Source organism: Opisthocomus hoazin, chromosome 7 (assembly GCF_030867145.1).
Source record: "Opisthocomus hoazin isolate bOpiHoa1 chromosome 7, bOpiHoa1.hap1, whole genome shotgun sequence".
Classification (NCBI taxonomy): Eukaryota; Metazoa; Chordata; class Aves; order Opisthocomiformes; family Opisthocomidae; genus Opisthocomus; species Opisthocomus hoazin.
This window is the reverse complement of record NC_134420.1, coordinates 20943888-20958885: the sequence shown is the minus strand read 5'-3', so window position 1 is coordinate 20958885 and position 14998 is coordinate 20943888. Positions and strand designations below refer to the sequence as shown.

At 38.3% G+C, this 14998-nt stretch overlaps 1 protein-coding gene across 1 annotated transcript in view; it reads right to left on the bottom strand.

Moving 5' to 3' along the window:
• ABCC8 (ATP binding cassette subfamily C member 8) overlaps window positions 1-14998 on the bottom strand; it is an 81814-nt gene that overhangs the window by 52466 nt on the left and 14350 nt on the right. Inside the window, exons 7-9 of the mRNA XM_075425083.1 lie at window positions 8924-9088; window positions 6753-6908; window positions 126-260 (exon numbers count right to left, since the gene is read on the bottom strand). Coding sequence (XP_075281198.1) covers window positions 126-260; window positions 6753-6908; window positions 8924-9088 — 456 coding nt within the window. The remainder of the gene's footprint in view (window positions 1-125; window positions 261-6752; window positions 6909-8923; window positions 9089-14998) is intronic.

Here is a 14998-nt window from a genome sequence, read left to right as displayed (position 1 = left end):
ATACAAAATGTTTGAGAATCAGTTCTCGCTCAATGTCCATGGTTAGCTTTGTAACTCCAAACACAGAGCAATGCATAATTACCAGATATAATCTTTATATCATGTATGAGTCTGAAGACACTTACCAGTGTGCTTCTCTGGGCCTGTGAGAGTTTTGTTGCTACAAAGTACTGAACAGGTGCAAGGACTATGATTACTGCTGCTCCAATTAAGGCACTGATTCCAAGAAGGTAATAGAGCAGAAGAACTCCTACAATTATCTGTTGGGAGAAAAGAATGTGAGGGGCAGGCTTGAGATGGCTTCGCTTTGGGTATGCGCCACAAAGACCAATCACAGGGTAAGTGGACAGCCCGTGCAAAACCAACAGCCACTGCAGCTAGCCCTTCCCCCAGACATAGTACCTTCTGCATCGCTGGTACCGTGCTGGAGGGTTTGATCAGTCAGGATATTCTGTCTGGGGACCAAACACACCCACCTAGTGTCCCTCCCCAGCTTGTGGATTCCGTGTATTTCTGTTTCCTGGACTCCCCATTGTGAACAGTAGAAGAAGGTTGTACAGATTTGTGTACCTCTTATGATGTAACTCTCACAGCTATTTAAAAAAAACTTTATTTAAAAATAAATACATCTATAAAAAAATCTTCAAATAGAAAGTTATTTTAAAATACTTCCAAGTAACACGAGTTATTCCCTTCCAAGTCATTATTAAATATTTTTCCCCATTGGCCAGATAACATGGCATGCATTTTCCTTGACTTCTACTTTTTTTTTTTTTCTTCTTTGACATTTAAGCATTTTTACACCAGGGAAGAAATTACATCTCCCAGTTTAATCAGAACTCACTAGTCTACAACACTGGGACTTTTACAAAGAAGTAATGCTTCTTTGCTTACTGTAGAAATGAGTATGAAATACTATTAAAAATACAACTGATCTTGCACCTGTTAAGATGACATTATTGCTGAGCAGTACATATAAAAAGGAACATCATAAATCATATCACTAAGAACCTCCACTTCAAATAAACTCTAACATAAACTTGCAAGGAATTGTTTTAAGGATGCACAGTACCAGACTGACAATGAATGCTGAAAAAGGTTAGAGAAATAGCTTAGGAAAAAAAGATTTATCTCTGGATAAATAAGAATCTAGAGAGAATGCCACAGTCTGGATGGAAAAGAATACTGTAAGCAGCTCAATAAACGCAAACAAGATATATAAGCTACCAATGTTAATTATCACTATTCTAATGACTGACTCCTGAATAATCTGGAGCACTGCCACTCTATATATTTATCAGTATAAGCTGATAAATTAATCAGAAGACATACTGATAGAAAGTGAATTTCATATATCGTTTCCCTTCACTAAAAAAAAGGAAGTTTCCTTAAAGCATTATCTACTACTCTTTATATTTGCATACTCTCACAATCCTCACAGAAAAACTATCTTTCATCATTTCAAAGCTCAGTAATCATGCAGCCATCCATTCCCACACATATTTATGTGAATTGGGTGTTTCCATGAAGAAAAATAGAGTTCTTAGTTTCCACATTTCCATCTTGACATTTTCATTCACTTAAGGCACATAGAGAGAGTATAGAGATTTTTTTTTTTCTTAACAATCCTTTGATGCTTCTCCGCAGATGAACTTAACTAAGACGTGACTCTTAGAATAAGCCACAGTATTTACTTAGGAAACACGCAGCAGCATGAAAGTAAAGTCCTGTTGTATATATGCCACAAATCTACGAAAAGCAAAGGTTAAATTGTAAATTAAAAATTTTTTAGTGACGAGTAAGCGAGCAATCTGCCTCCATCTGAAGTCAGGAAATCCATGAGGGTATGAAACCAAGGAAAACAAGCAAAGCCTCTGTCAAATAGCCCTGGCAGAGCTCCCCTCCAAAACATGGAACGGGTTTGGTCTTCACAGATCAAGATACTCATTCCCAACTGTTTCTTCCTGGGCAGACGATCTAGGCATGCAAAATACTGGAAAGCGTTGAACTGAGCACAGTTAAGAGATGTTATAAAATACAAAGTCAAAGCAGAACACTGACTCCCTGCTTTCCTCCACTACTGATTGATTGTCAAGGACGTTATAGGACTGGCTGGTTCTAGGAACAGAGCCCCAGCTTCTCACATAAACAAGGGGAAAGTTATTCCAGCTCTTGGATCTCAAGGGATTTGCTATCTCACAGCTGCTTTTCCCTTGCCCCCATCCTGGCTACTGAAATGGTCAGCCTTTGCAATAAAAATTCTGTGTTTTCAATAAATTAAAAACAATCCCTTTTTCATCTTCTTTATACTGTGATATACTATTAACTTTTAAAATATATTCGTTGTGTATGGGACAAAAAAATACACTCTCGATTTAAGTATGCGAATACTTGTATCTGAAAAGTGCTGAAATCTGTAAGCATTATTGCAGGTAATTCTATATTTATCATACCACACACTACACAGTCAAGAATAAACAGTACATATATAATATTTGAACTGCTGCAGGACAGTATCTGGCAGATGGGAAGGCTCTCCTTAATATTTCTGAGACAGTAATGATCATATTTTAAAAAAACAAAAACACCTGTGTAATGAAACACTTTGCCTCTCTTTCATCAAAATCCCAAAGCTCTTAACTGCCAGAGATATATACCATGAGCAAGACGCTCACCAATAGCTCTGGTTATTTTGTCTTGATTATTTATTGAAGATAGCAAATACTTTCAGCCAGAAATTGCTTTGTGGCCAATTCTGAAAGAGACAAACATCCTTTCATTACAGCTGTAAGCTATCCCTGCCAATGAACCAGAGATACAAGAATACAGGATTTTTTAATAATCACAATGAAATCAAACAAGGGTGTTTATAAAATTGAGGCGGGGGTGGGGGCAGCCTTTATAGGGCCTCATTTTGCTCCCAGGGTTTGAGCCAAACCTACTGACGGCATCTTTCAACTGATGGGCATCACCAGGCCTCTTTTCATGGATTTCAATAGCCTTCAAACAATAACTTAAGGCAATGATGAAGGTCCTATTGACTCCAGTCAGAGCGAAGATGGGGCTCAAATTATCTGGACTGTACAGAACACCTAACTTGTTATGAATGGCCAGGTCTTCTATGTCAAAGATAATTACAAAATCCACAGCAGATGCTGAAATGCTGATTGTTAGGTTAAGAGCTACAAAACAATTAAAAACTTGTTTTAAATAATAATGAAGCTTGTTCAAGTTTTTATTAGCCATCTCTCAAGCATCCAGTAATTGCTTTCACTGCCTCATAAAAAAAGGTATGGAACGAATGTTGCAGAAACATGTTTTGGAGAAACCTTTGTGACCCTCGTGACTCAACGATTTGCGCCTTGCAATGCGTGCATCATCCACAAAACAGAAGCATGCTTTGACACTGATTGTCCTGATCTGCTAAGGAGCAACGCAGGGTGAGTTTTAATGCAAACATAATCATATTTTTAGAAGACTATCAGGAAATCTTTATGAGTCTGTGACTTCTGGCACATTAGAGCAAAATATTGTTACAGAATATGTAATGTAATTGGCTTAATTCTCAGTTGCACTAAAGCTCTCTCTACCCTAAGCTGCCGGAATGGCCTTACAAAAAGCGTACATGAAATTGGTACCTCTCACATAGCCTGCTTTACTAACAGACTTACAATGGAAACTAAGCCTAGGGGATAACTGGACACTAAAGGTTATCATTAAAGGGATGGACTCTTCTTAATGCCTCATAGCTCTTTCAGCAACATCATTTTAGCACTATACAATCACTGACTTCTTACTGCAGGGTACTTCTAGTAAATGGACAAAAAATACTTTGATATCCAAATTACTACTAACAAACTGCCAACCTGTAACTCTATTCAATATGGTATTTCACATCAGTTTCTTTTCATTATAGAAGATAGCAAATCATTCATTCTTCTCTTTTGCAGTTAGAAATCTGTATTAGCACAGGTTCCTTGGTCATTGGTTTTTCTCCCCCACTTCAAAATAATCTGATTCTCATTTTTTCCCCTCATAATTTCAGGGAAACCATCCTGATGCTACAAAATAAGTCAAATTTCTTTCTGAAAAATTCCTGCTGCTAACTGCCATATCCATCACCCTTTTTTAATTCTACAAAGTAGGATGTTTTTAACTGGCATTTAAGCCTCTCCAGAGTAGATCGGGAATACTAGTCTATACCCCAACGCAGTTCCTCCTGCACAAGAAAGACAAATGCATTTATACTGTATGAATGCAGCCACACTATGACCTGTATAAATATGATTACAAGCACTTTATATCTTAATATTTTAACAGGTATAGTTACATACAGCTCACACATGTAGAGTAAATGCAAATCCTAGGCACAAAAGCATGGTTAAAAGAAGTCATCGGTTAGTAAGCTGCTGATTGTTTACACCTTAATGTGCTCCCTATCCTGACCTGAGGCTTTACAAAATTCTCACTGGAGTTAACAAGTGTTTTACCAGAGGTTCAGACAGATTTCCTCTACCTCCACATCCTACTGCAGTCTTGGAAGCAATCTACCCCTCAGTACCACAGAGATACTAGAAGACATATGGTAACACACCAGGTTTCAAAGACATACAGCAAAAGTGTGAAGACTCTCAGAGTATTTCAAAAGGCCACTAATTGGTTTTCCAGAAAACATACTCCCCAGAGACCGAGACTACACAACAGGACACAAGACGCATTCAAGAACTCACTATCACTGACAATGAAGTAGGACCTGCATTGCTCCCCAGTATTTTCCCCAGTGAGGAAAAAGACAAATCCAGGGAAAACAGTTAAACCTTTTTTTTTTTTTTTTTCCTCAGGTTAAGAAGTTAATCTGGTTTACTATACAATCAGATGATTTGAAGACCATCACAAAGGACGACTTCCCCATCTGATCTGTAGCAGCTTGACTAAAACATCTTGGTTTTGACAGGAACAACCATAAAATCCACTCGATACTAACATGCACCTTTATTGTCAGAAAATAATCTAGATCTCCTGACGGCCAGCAGCCTAGCACCTTACTCTTTGGAGGACATTCATATAATTTATATAATCACACTAATGGCTGGCTTTTCTTCCCCATTCCCAACTTTTCAGTGTAATAGTCTTATATGCTCAGCATCTTATGGAAGAAAATCACTGGTATCAGATGTTGATGGGCACAGGAACTCCTAAGCAGCACTCCTAAAGCCACGTTAGAACCTGACTGGAAATACAATCTGCCAGTGGCAGTCCATATACAGTCTCAGGAAAATTATTTAATTTTTAGGCAAGAGTGGGCAGCCCAGAATGCAAAGCTGCTGGGTAGGTTACTTCCAGCTTTCTGACTTCCACATCAGCTTCTGCATAGTCCTGGAACAAGACCACCTTTGTGACATGAACACGATGGAGTTTTCATCATGTTTTTGAAACTAAACAATACTTGCAGAAAATACTGAGTGAATTTAAACTCCGCTGCCTCTTTTGTTTGTATTTACTTTCAGCATTGAAGCACTCTCAACAATAATACCCCAAGTAGCTGGAAGAAAGCAGAAAGAATTGCAGGGTACTGTATTAATATCAGATGAAATTATATGCTTTACTGTCAGCCTTCTCAGAAAACTCCTAAATGGAAATGTGGGAGGTTTCTATAGTTTTGTTTAAGTACTGGTTCTTCCAAACTAAACAATTTGCACTTCATCATTTCAGTAAGCATGAACATTGAAAAGTGATCCAAGGTTGTAGTGAGATTGCTTCCTACTACTCTGTGTCTGCTCTACCCTCTTGCTAGCATAAACTTATATTAATCACATGGCCATCCAGTGAGATTCACCACTTCACAGACTCAGAGGAACACCACCTCACTGAAAAAAGACTAGGTTTGATCAGATTAGTTTTTTGGTAGCTCTACAAGCTCATGTGACGCAATGCACAATCTACAGAGCTGGAACAATGAAGGAGGTAAAAACACCATGTTTCCATGTTAGGCATTGCATACGAACTCCTTTTTCCACAAGGAATAGGTTTAAGATTAATTTAAATTCATCATGAAAGTACACTCTGAGATGGGACTCTGCTTTCCTCATCTTAAAGACTTTGCACTACACAAGGCTACGAGGCACAGAACCAGGAGTCGCCAGACAACTGAGTGCGCCTCAGAACAGTGATCTGCTCCGTGTCATGCATGTGGGGAAGGAGATTGAAGGGATGTGAGTGGTATTTAGAGACAGGAGACCAAGGACACCAGAGGTGATAAAGTAGCAAAACCGTTTCACATACACAAATGAATCGGTGGAATTTCGTAAGCTAGAATTTGTCATCCATGAGGCAGCACTAGTATTAAGGGACATCCAAAGGATCATCTCCAAGCGACCATATTTTTGAATAAACTGTTACTTCTCTTGCTTCTGCTGGGATTCAGAAGACAAATGATTGCAATACATTCCAGTTAACTCCCCTGATGTAACAGATGAATGCCCTGGAATAATACAACCTGCTGCATCCTATAAATTCTTGTTATAAATGCAAAGCATTTTTGGCAGCAGTCAAGATTCTAATACAATCCTCAATACCTAGAGACCTGTAACAGATGTGAAATATATTATGTAAAATGTTTCTAGATATTAATAGCTTGAATTCTTATTTCAAGTTATTCTTTAATATCTCTATTTATATCTATAAAATTAATAAGCAATCAATCACTACAGACTGATGCACATTAATAACAAATGTGCATTCAATCTTCTTACCTGTACTGGCATAGCCCAAAGGTTAGGGCAGAGGAAAAAGAACCACATCAGCTGATTTGTGTCTATGGCAACCAGGTTACAGATCTGGCCTGCAGTCATCTCCCCCATAGACATGTTAGAAGTTGAAAGCTGCATAATTTTATTGTATATTTTTGTCTGGAAGAGAGATCAAAAGGTGTTAGGATACAGAAATAAAATAAGATTTCTAGCTTCATTTAAAACAGAGGTGTAGTCCAGCACGCTGAGGGAAACCAACATTCCCAGTAACGTGAATGAAGACCTTAAAGTTTGGCCTTTTATGTTATGATGAAAAATTTTAAGCTAACATCTTACTGTTCACCCACAACAAGCACAGTGCACTTAGGTACAAAATGGTTGTCTAAGTACTCCCTTTTTGCATCCCTGTGGATCAGTGACAGAATGAAACCTCTACTGCCCCAAAAGCCCAAGAACCACATTAGCGACCATGATTTATACCTCCAGCTTCTCCATGGAATGCTCTTGCTGTAACTACTGCAGATAAATTATTATTGCATTCAATATATAATAGTGATTGTCTTATAATCCTTGTTGTTTTTCTCTGGAAATTGATTCAGGTCCCATCCAACCTCCAAATCATGTCCCTGGCTGAGAATGTGGCTATATTTTGGCTAGAAAGCTCAGCCCCATTACAAAGTTTAATTCACAGACAACTAATGTAACAGGTCCGATTCTATACTGAATTCAGTAGTTGCCTCAGTGCAGACTCAGGCACCACGTCTAAAAATAACTTAATACACAATAATGAAAGTGTACTTTTACCAGCTGGTTTGGTAAAAGGCTACACAGTGATGCTCTGCAGTCATGAGACTTAGCCGACAGGAGGCACCTTGATTCAGTAAGAGCCTTCGGATCAAGTGCCAGCTGTCCATCACGAAGCATAAAGTCATATAGGGCACATTGAACAGGTGCAGGTTTACACAGGGGAGGAAAAGAGATAAAAGGTTTAAAGAAAGATGAAAAAATATCGGAAAAAACCTGTATAAAAATACTGGCACTGAGACTGCGATCAACACTAATTCTGCTGCTTATAGTGATGGCTAGAAATTTTCCAGTTTGAATGGTCTGACTGCTGGCGTCACTGGGCCTCTGTGTAATATACAGTGCAGAGAACACAAAGCTTTTCTTAAACAAAATCAATGTAGCATAATTTTCCAACAATTCCCCTTTTACACTTGCTGTGGTCAATGTATCAAGCAGAAGAGCTACAACTAACTGAAAAATACAAGATATGCAATTATTTTATATATATTTTGGGTCAAATTTTTATTTCTTTAGGAATCTTCTACTTCACTCTAATAAGGGAAAACCAGTGGATGGACTCCAGATGCCTGGCAGCCAACAAGTGCTTCCAAGTGTAAGATCAAAAGAGGATTAAACAATTACGCTGCTATTGAAAGCATCCGTCTATCACACCGACTCTCACAGGATCTATGTAGTTCAGAGGATAAATAGCGTAACTTATCAGGCTGGCTTTTAAACCAGCAGAGGGTAGGTTTCAGCCAGTGGACTTGGCAATATCACATTGTAATCTTACACCCGATTCTCTCATTTCCACGCACAGATCTCTGTATACTGCATAAAACTTTGATCTGCTGTTCACAGTTCTACAATGATTATGGACTCCATTTTACCAGTCTTACTTTTGTTCAGTAGTTACAGACTTTGCAATGCTTGGCAGATTTTGTGGCATGGCCCATGAAATAAGACACTGCTCTATGCACTGGGAATACAACCTATCCTTTTGTCCAAAGTATATTCACAAGACATTTCAAAGCTGTATTATTTGCATAGGATGTTATAAAAACACGCCTTTGAGGTGGCAGAGGTGTAATTCACAAACTAAATTTTTTCAAAAAGTTACATTCAGTTTTACTGTCAGGAAATTTAAGTCCAAAGGTAAGAAAAAATACAGCATTAGATATTACAAATAAATGTTTCTATTAAACCATCAAATAAGATGCAGATGAAACAACGCAGGTCTAAGTTAATACAATCTTTAATAGCAATGGTTACATTCAATATATTTCAGGAGAAAAGTGTTTCAGAATTGACAACTATAATTATAATTTGTATTTACAAATACATGTAAGATTGTATGAAAATAGGTTAATTAATAATATATTGGCTACCTGTATTGCACCTCTCAAGTTGATTCCTGTTTCAATAGCAACATAGTACGATGCTTGGAGAAATGTCCTTTGCAACAGAAGGGCAAAAAATAAGAGTACAGCCAAAACATAAGCATTGGACAGGAACTCTTGAGATGAGATAAAGAAAACACCAAGAATTTTAGTCTGCAAAAAAAATAAAGTTAGAAATCAGGTGCAATCATCATTTAATTACCAGTTCTGCATAATTAATAAGCAGAAATAGCCACATTTTATTACTTTGAAAGTGCTCCCAACCTTATCTGAAACCTCACAGATTATCAATTCAAGGAAACAGTCATACAACACACCTATTCAGCAAGCTTTATTTAAAAGCAGAATGACATTTATGGGATTTCTGGTATCCTTCCAAAACTCTAGGACACTTTGAGTAGCTCCATACGGTCATTTGCTAAAAGATGTGCACTGCCCATTGTCAGAAAGGACTACTTAGTGTCCTTTTGGAGAAATTCGTCTCCTATTTTAGCACCTCAGGTTACTGAACACTAAAGCAAAACTTCACAGCTTGCCAAAAACACATCCATCCAACTCCTGGAACTATGCACATTATCTTGGTTTGCAGCATCTTGTTCAGCATTTTTATTTAAGGTCATTACCTCCTAGCAAGTTCATGAGATCACCAAAGTGCATTCTGAAGCATTTCTATAGTTTCCTGGGAAAGCAGTGCATTTATTCTAGATCATATTTAACAAGTAGACACCTTTGGTGCCACAACTAGTTGAGAGGCTGGCTCACCTTGAGAAGCCTTCTGAAATTAAGATATTTCTGCCTTCCTCTTCCCCCCCTTGGCTCCTTCAAAACTCTGATTGCTGGCTTATGCTGCCATTAAAGGCAAAATTAGGAACAGGTCTCTATTTGCTTTCAGAGGACTTCTTGTCATTTACACTCCTGTTGTATTCCTTGCTCAGCACATTTCTTGCCTACATAGTTTCTTTGCTGTTGGTGTTTTCAAGACTGCCACAACACTTAATAAACTATATTTCACAGCCTCTGTCTGTACATTTTATTAGATCTAGCTAACTGTTTATGGAAACCCCACATGACAAGTTAATACAGAGGCTAAACTCAGTTTTTAAAGCTGTGCTTTTGTAACATGAGGCTGAGCCAGCTGAAAGATGAACAGACTTCTCCCTACTCCCAACTGCACCTGGGTTGCTCCAAGCTGCATGCTTCGATCTCTTCCTGAGCCAATTAAAACTACTGGCAGATGAAAATCAGCCCAGGAAAAAAGAATTTGCTACTTTTCTTTGAGTTTAATGGGTCAGATGGGACCACAAAAGTGTCCAGTCAGTGCCAGAGCTAGAGCAAAGGAGGGAACAGGAGCAGGGGTGACAAGGAATGTGAAAGGAGGAAGAGCAAGTCCTTCCAGCAGCGGTGACCCAATAGGTCACTTCATCTTCTTGAGGAACAAGAGCCTTAGGGTATTTTTTCCATCTCTTTTTATTCCATCTTTTGACATTCATGATTGCTCCTGCCATTAGGGTAATTTCAAGGATTAAAAGCAAAGAAATGTCTGCTTACCTTTGCAAACAAGAAAACAAGATAACAAGCATATAATAAGATTTTGAAAGGATCCTTTGTTTTACTCCATGAGAAAAGTGCACATTTACAAGAACACATCCTCTACAAGTTTCCCGACACCGTGCCTCCCACCTCACATAGCAAAGTTCCTTCATGAGAGGAAACTAGTCTGATCTACCCACGCAACAGTTTAACCATCTGCTGAGGTGCCTGGAAGGTCATTCAGCAACACCAAAGAATCATTATCCATAAATATTTGACCACTTCCAAATGAATTGTGGTCAACTCTTCTTCAAACACTGGCCAAGCGAAGCAGCTGTCAAAGGTCTTCTGTCTACTACTACGCAACACAGACAGACTTGAGTGGATTTCTCAGGTTTACTCCCTTTTCCCATTTCTGTGGCATTTGTTACAAGCTACTGAGATTCAAACAAAGGCTGGACACAAGGAAGAACAATTAATTATGATTTCATTCCTATAAATCTTTGTTCATGCAAATGTTCTTCATTTCCATAAGGAGGCATCTTGATAGTCATATACTACTTTTATGTAAGTGTACAGTACAAGTAGTTACAAGAACATGCAAAATTTCCATCAGTGACACTCAGCAGTGCTGAGTTTCATGCTTGGAAAACATGGAGTAAAAAAAGTATCTCATCCAGCAATTTATTTCCTGCTCTCAAATTGTCAGACAATAATATTTTCCAATTCAGCTAGGTACTTTGACTTCAACCAGATGCGATGCACATAAACATTTCTGCAGTCTGTAGGGCCACTGAACTAAATAAGGAATTAACCCTCAGAGAAGCTCTCTGAGAAAGTATTCAAGCATATGGGGTCAAAGTCAAATCAATAGTATGCAAGCAAGTGTGCTGGGCATACTTTTTTCTTTAAATCTGTATCAAGTGCAAAACGCTGAACAACTATAGTACATCAGCAATGATGTTCAGATAAAGAGACATTTAATTGCAGTTTTAGTTAATTGTACCTTAAAGAGATTTTAAGACCTAAATTATCACTTATTCCATAGTCATTCAAATAGGCTACAGCAGCATTATATACTACAAAAAATCTATGGTATAGTAAAAGTGAGTATCTCTTTCAGATCATTTACATCCTTACAAGTTCAGCTTTTCAAATCGGGTTAACTTGCCTTTGACCCTTGCAAGATGTAACTGTGGTTCTACATTTACTCTTGCTGTAACTCTGAAGAACAAAAAGGAAGACCCAAGGCTCTACATTTAGCCTGGAAGCTTTAGAAAATGTACCACAGGTCTGGAAAATTGCAAATACAACCAAGTCTTCTCCTGTGCTACCTTTAAGGCCTTGACAGTGAAAAAGAAGAGAAACTCAGAAATTGGCCAAGTCCATGGCCAGTTAGATGCATCCAATTTATCTTTCAGCCTCTCTAATATTTATGCTCACAAGCATAAAGCATCAGGCCCACGGAAGGTGGAAGAAGTGCCCCTGCTGCTGAACTGTACGAGTTTCAGAGCCACCTATCATTTCCTGTGCAGTGTATATATACTCCAGCACAAAATAGAATGCGAAACAGTCTATAACTGCAAAGCTTGGAAAAAAAAAAGGGCAAGAAAAAGAAAAAGCACATTTTGGGAAAACCAGGATCACTCGCATCTGTGATGTTTTCACCTCACATATCTTGTTAACTTGCAACAGTGAGAATCTTTCCTTCAAGTTACCCTTTCTCAGGTCAGCTATTATTTTAGCAGTTCTTCACTGGGATTTCTTTTTATTTCAACACAGGGCCATCTAGGAAAAACTGGGATCTCTAACACGTTAAAAACTAAAAAAAAAAAAATCTTACAAAGGCAAAGCTAGAACAACATACAAGTCTGCAACACTGGGAGGTCGTGATTGTCAAAGATACTGACATCACAGCAAAGAGAAAGACCTAAAGTATTATACCATAATAACGAACCATGAAGGTTACAGATCGTGCTGTATTATATCAAAGGCAGTAACAGAAGCAGCACGATTTCAGTGCTGTCCTACCTATACAACTGGCTGGTACTGCTAATTACTGCAGCTAACAGCACTTTTTACTATATGTAAAAGAACCGCGTTTTTTACACAATTAGGTTTTGACAAATCATGCTTTTCTAGCAATGAGATCTTGGCGCAATGTTGATTCCATCAAAACATTACGTAACAGATAAACAAGGAGGAAAAGCGAGATGAATATTCTCGTTATTTCTTCTAGTACCCACTTGAGAGAAAAAGAGGACTTAAATATATGTACATAAACACCACACACACACTTGGTGAAAGCACCAAGATACTTGCCACATCTCAGACACATTATCAGGCCATTATGGTTTACAAAGTCACTGAGCATCTGTGTGTTTATACTGCAACAGTTATCTAAGTGCAATTGTCAGCCTGCAGAAAAGACAAGGAGATAACCGAACATCTACTGAGCCTTTTGCATATAAGGCAAATAACCTTGTTTGAGAAGCTCATGGAACTAATTAGATGTTCTGTTTTCAGAAATGGCTTTGGGGACATTCAGTCTCCCACCTTCTTGAGGACTTCACAATAATATCACTTTTTGAAAGTGCCAGTAAGCTCTAACCAGTAAAAGGCTGAACAAAAAGGCCCCTGTTTAAATACTTAAAGGCCCTAGACTCCCACAGTCTTAAATGTCAACACTGGGCCTTTTGCTACACTAGGACCTATGACTTCTACAGTTTTTAAAATGACGAGTCAGTAGGTTTGGTGTATAGTCTGAATGTGTTCTGTCAGCAGATATTCCTAATAGTGGAACTGCTAATTCTAACATTGCAATGTGGAAGATGCTACCAGCAAAATATAAAGGTTATCATTCTGTCAGTCGTCTTTGGTGTGACATGATTAACACTCAGAGAAATTCATGTCATGAGAACGTTCAGGGATGGCCATAAATACTGATACTGGAGTTATAAATAAACATGAAGTGCGTGACAGAATTTAAGACACTGTCGTGCTCTGTGGCACTAACTAAAGCAGTTCATACCGCCCGTGACACCTACGTGATCTCAGAATTCCACTTCCACAGCAGTTTACCTGTCACAAAGGGTCTGAAGAATAGAGCAAATACTGTATCTTAGGATTTATCTTTTTGCCTTGTTTCACAATCAGAATTTCTGTTTGAAAGATACAGTTGACTCATTACACCATCTCCTCAATCTAAACTACTTAAAATTAAGAAATGTCACTTTAAGGGATGGGTAAAAGGCGCTCTCAGCCGTACTCACAGCTCACTTTGCCTGTCCGATTCTGTCCCACTGTATGACAAGTCTTTCCAGCGCCCTCAGACTCAATAGAACATCAGACACAAACAATGTTTCCCCCCAACTTCTCTTTGCCTTCATGAAGCAGTGCTTTAGAAGGCTTATTTCCCACAGCTACGTAGCTCTCAGGAGCAAACAATTAATAAGGCAAGGCTCTCCTGTTTTGACTCATTACAAGTAAGGATATAGAACTCCCAGCAGTACAGCTGGTATAATTTTTTTCAAAAGTAGACCCAGCTGGCTGGGTATGTGCATACACGTGGGAGTTTTCCAGAACACCCCAGTCTGTACACAGATGGTTTGAAGAGAAAGCCTTTGTACATTTTAGAAAGGTATTTCATCAAATCCAGCAAAAGCAAATTTCAAACGTAAAGGTAATTAGCCTCTTAGCAGAAAAACAATGTGTATAAACTAGGTCAAAGCAGAAGGGAAGCTGTATCACTCATGGACCACCATCAGTGAATATTGCTGTTAGGTGATCCCCACATGGTATAAATGACAACAACGATGACGCTACTGCTTAGCTAGACACAGCGAGGATGTCAAGGCTGCCTCAGGCTCTGATTTGGCCCTATCTGGACCTATCTGAGCTTCTGTCAGAGGGGCACTAGCTGACACTTCAATAGGAAAATTAAATAGGATAATCTGTAAATTGTGATTCAGTATAATTTCACCTGAAACAGTCTTCCAAACAAATTATCAAGAAGTAGAGCTCCAAAACTTGCACAGTACTTTGCTGCAACACAGCCCTACAGTCTGAATTTTTTCATTTCCTACTTTAAATGGTTTCCATTGAATCTACTTGCTATATTAAAGTTTCCAAATATTAGGATAAGGATTGCAAAATGGAGAAACAATTAATTTTAGCCTGAGGCCTTTGTTAAATTTTCTGCAATGCATCTGATGTATTTCAATATTTACAGTGTACCTAATCCAAAGTGTACTTGAGTGAATGGGTATATTTCCATTAGTTTCAACAAACTTTGGAAATAAAGTCTTCTATCAAACAATGAGCAAGCTGCAGAAATAAACTGATTTTCTCATAGAAATCCAGCCTGAGTGACCTCACCTTATAATGAGAAGATGCTTCCTGAGTTTTTTTGTTTTTTTTTTTAGTTAATCAAGAAGCATGGCTGTTCCTTCTTGGGGATCATCCATTTAAGTAGCAGCCTTTAAAAATATGTTTCAGTTGATCTTTCAAAACCAATCTCCCCAAAGACTAGAT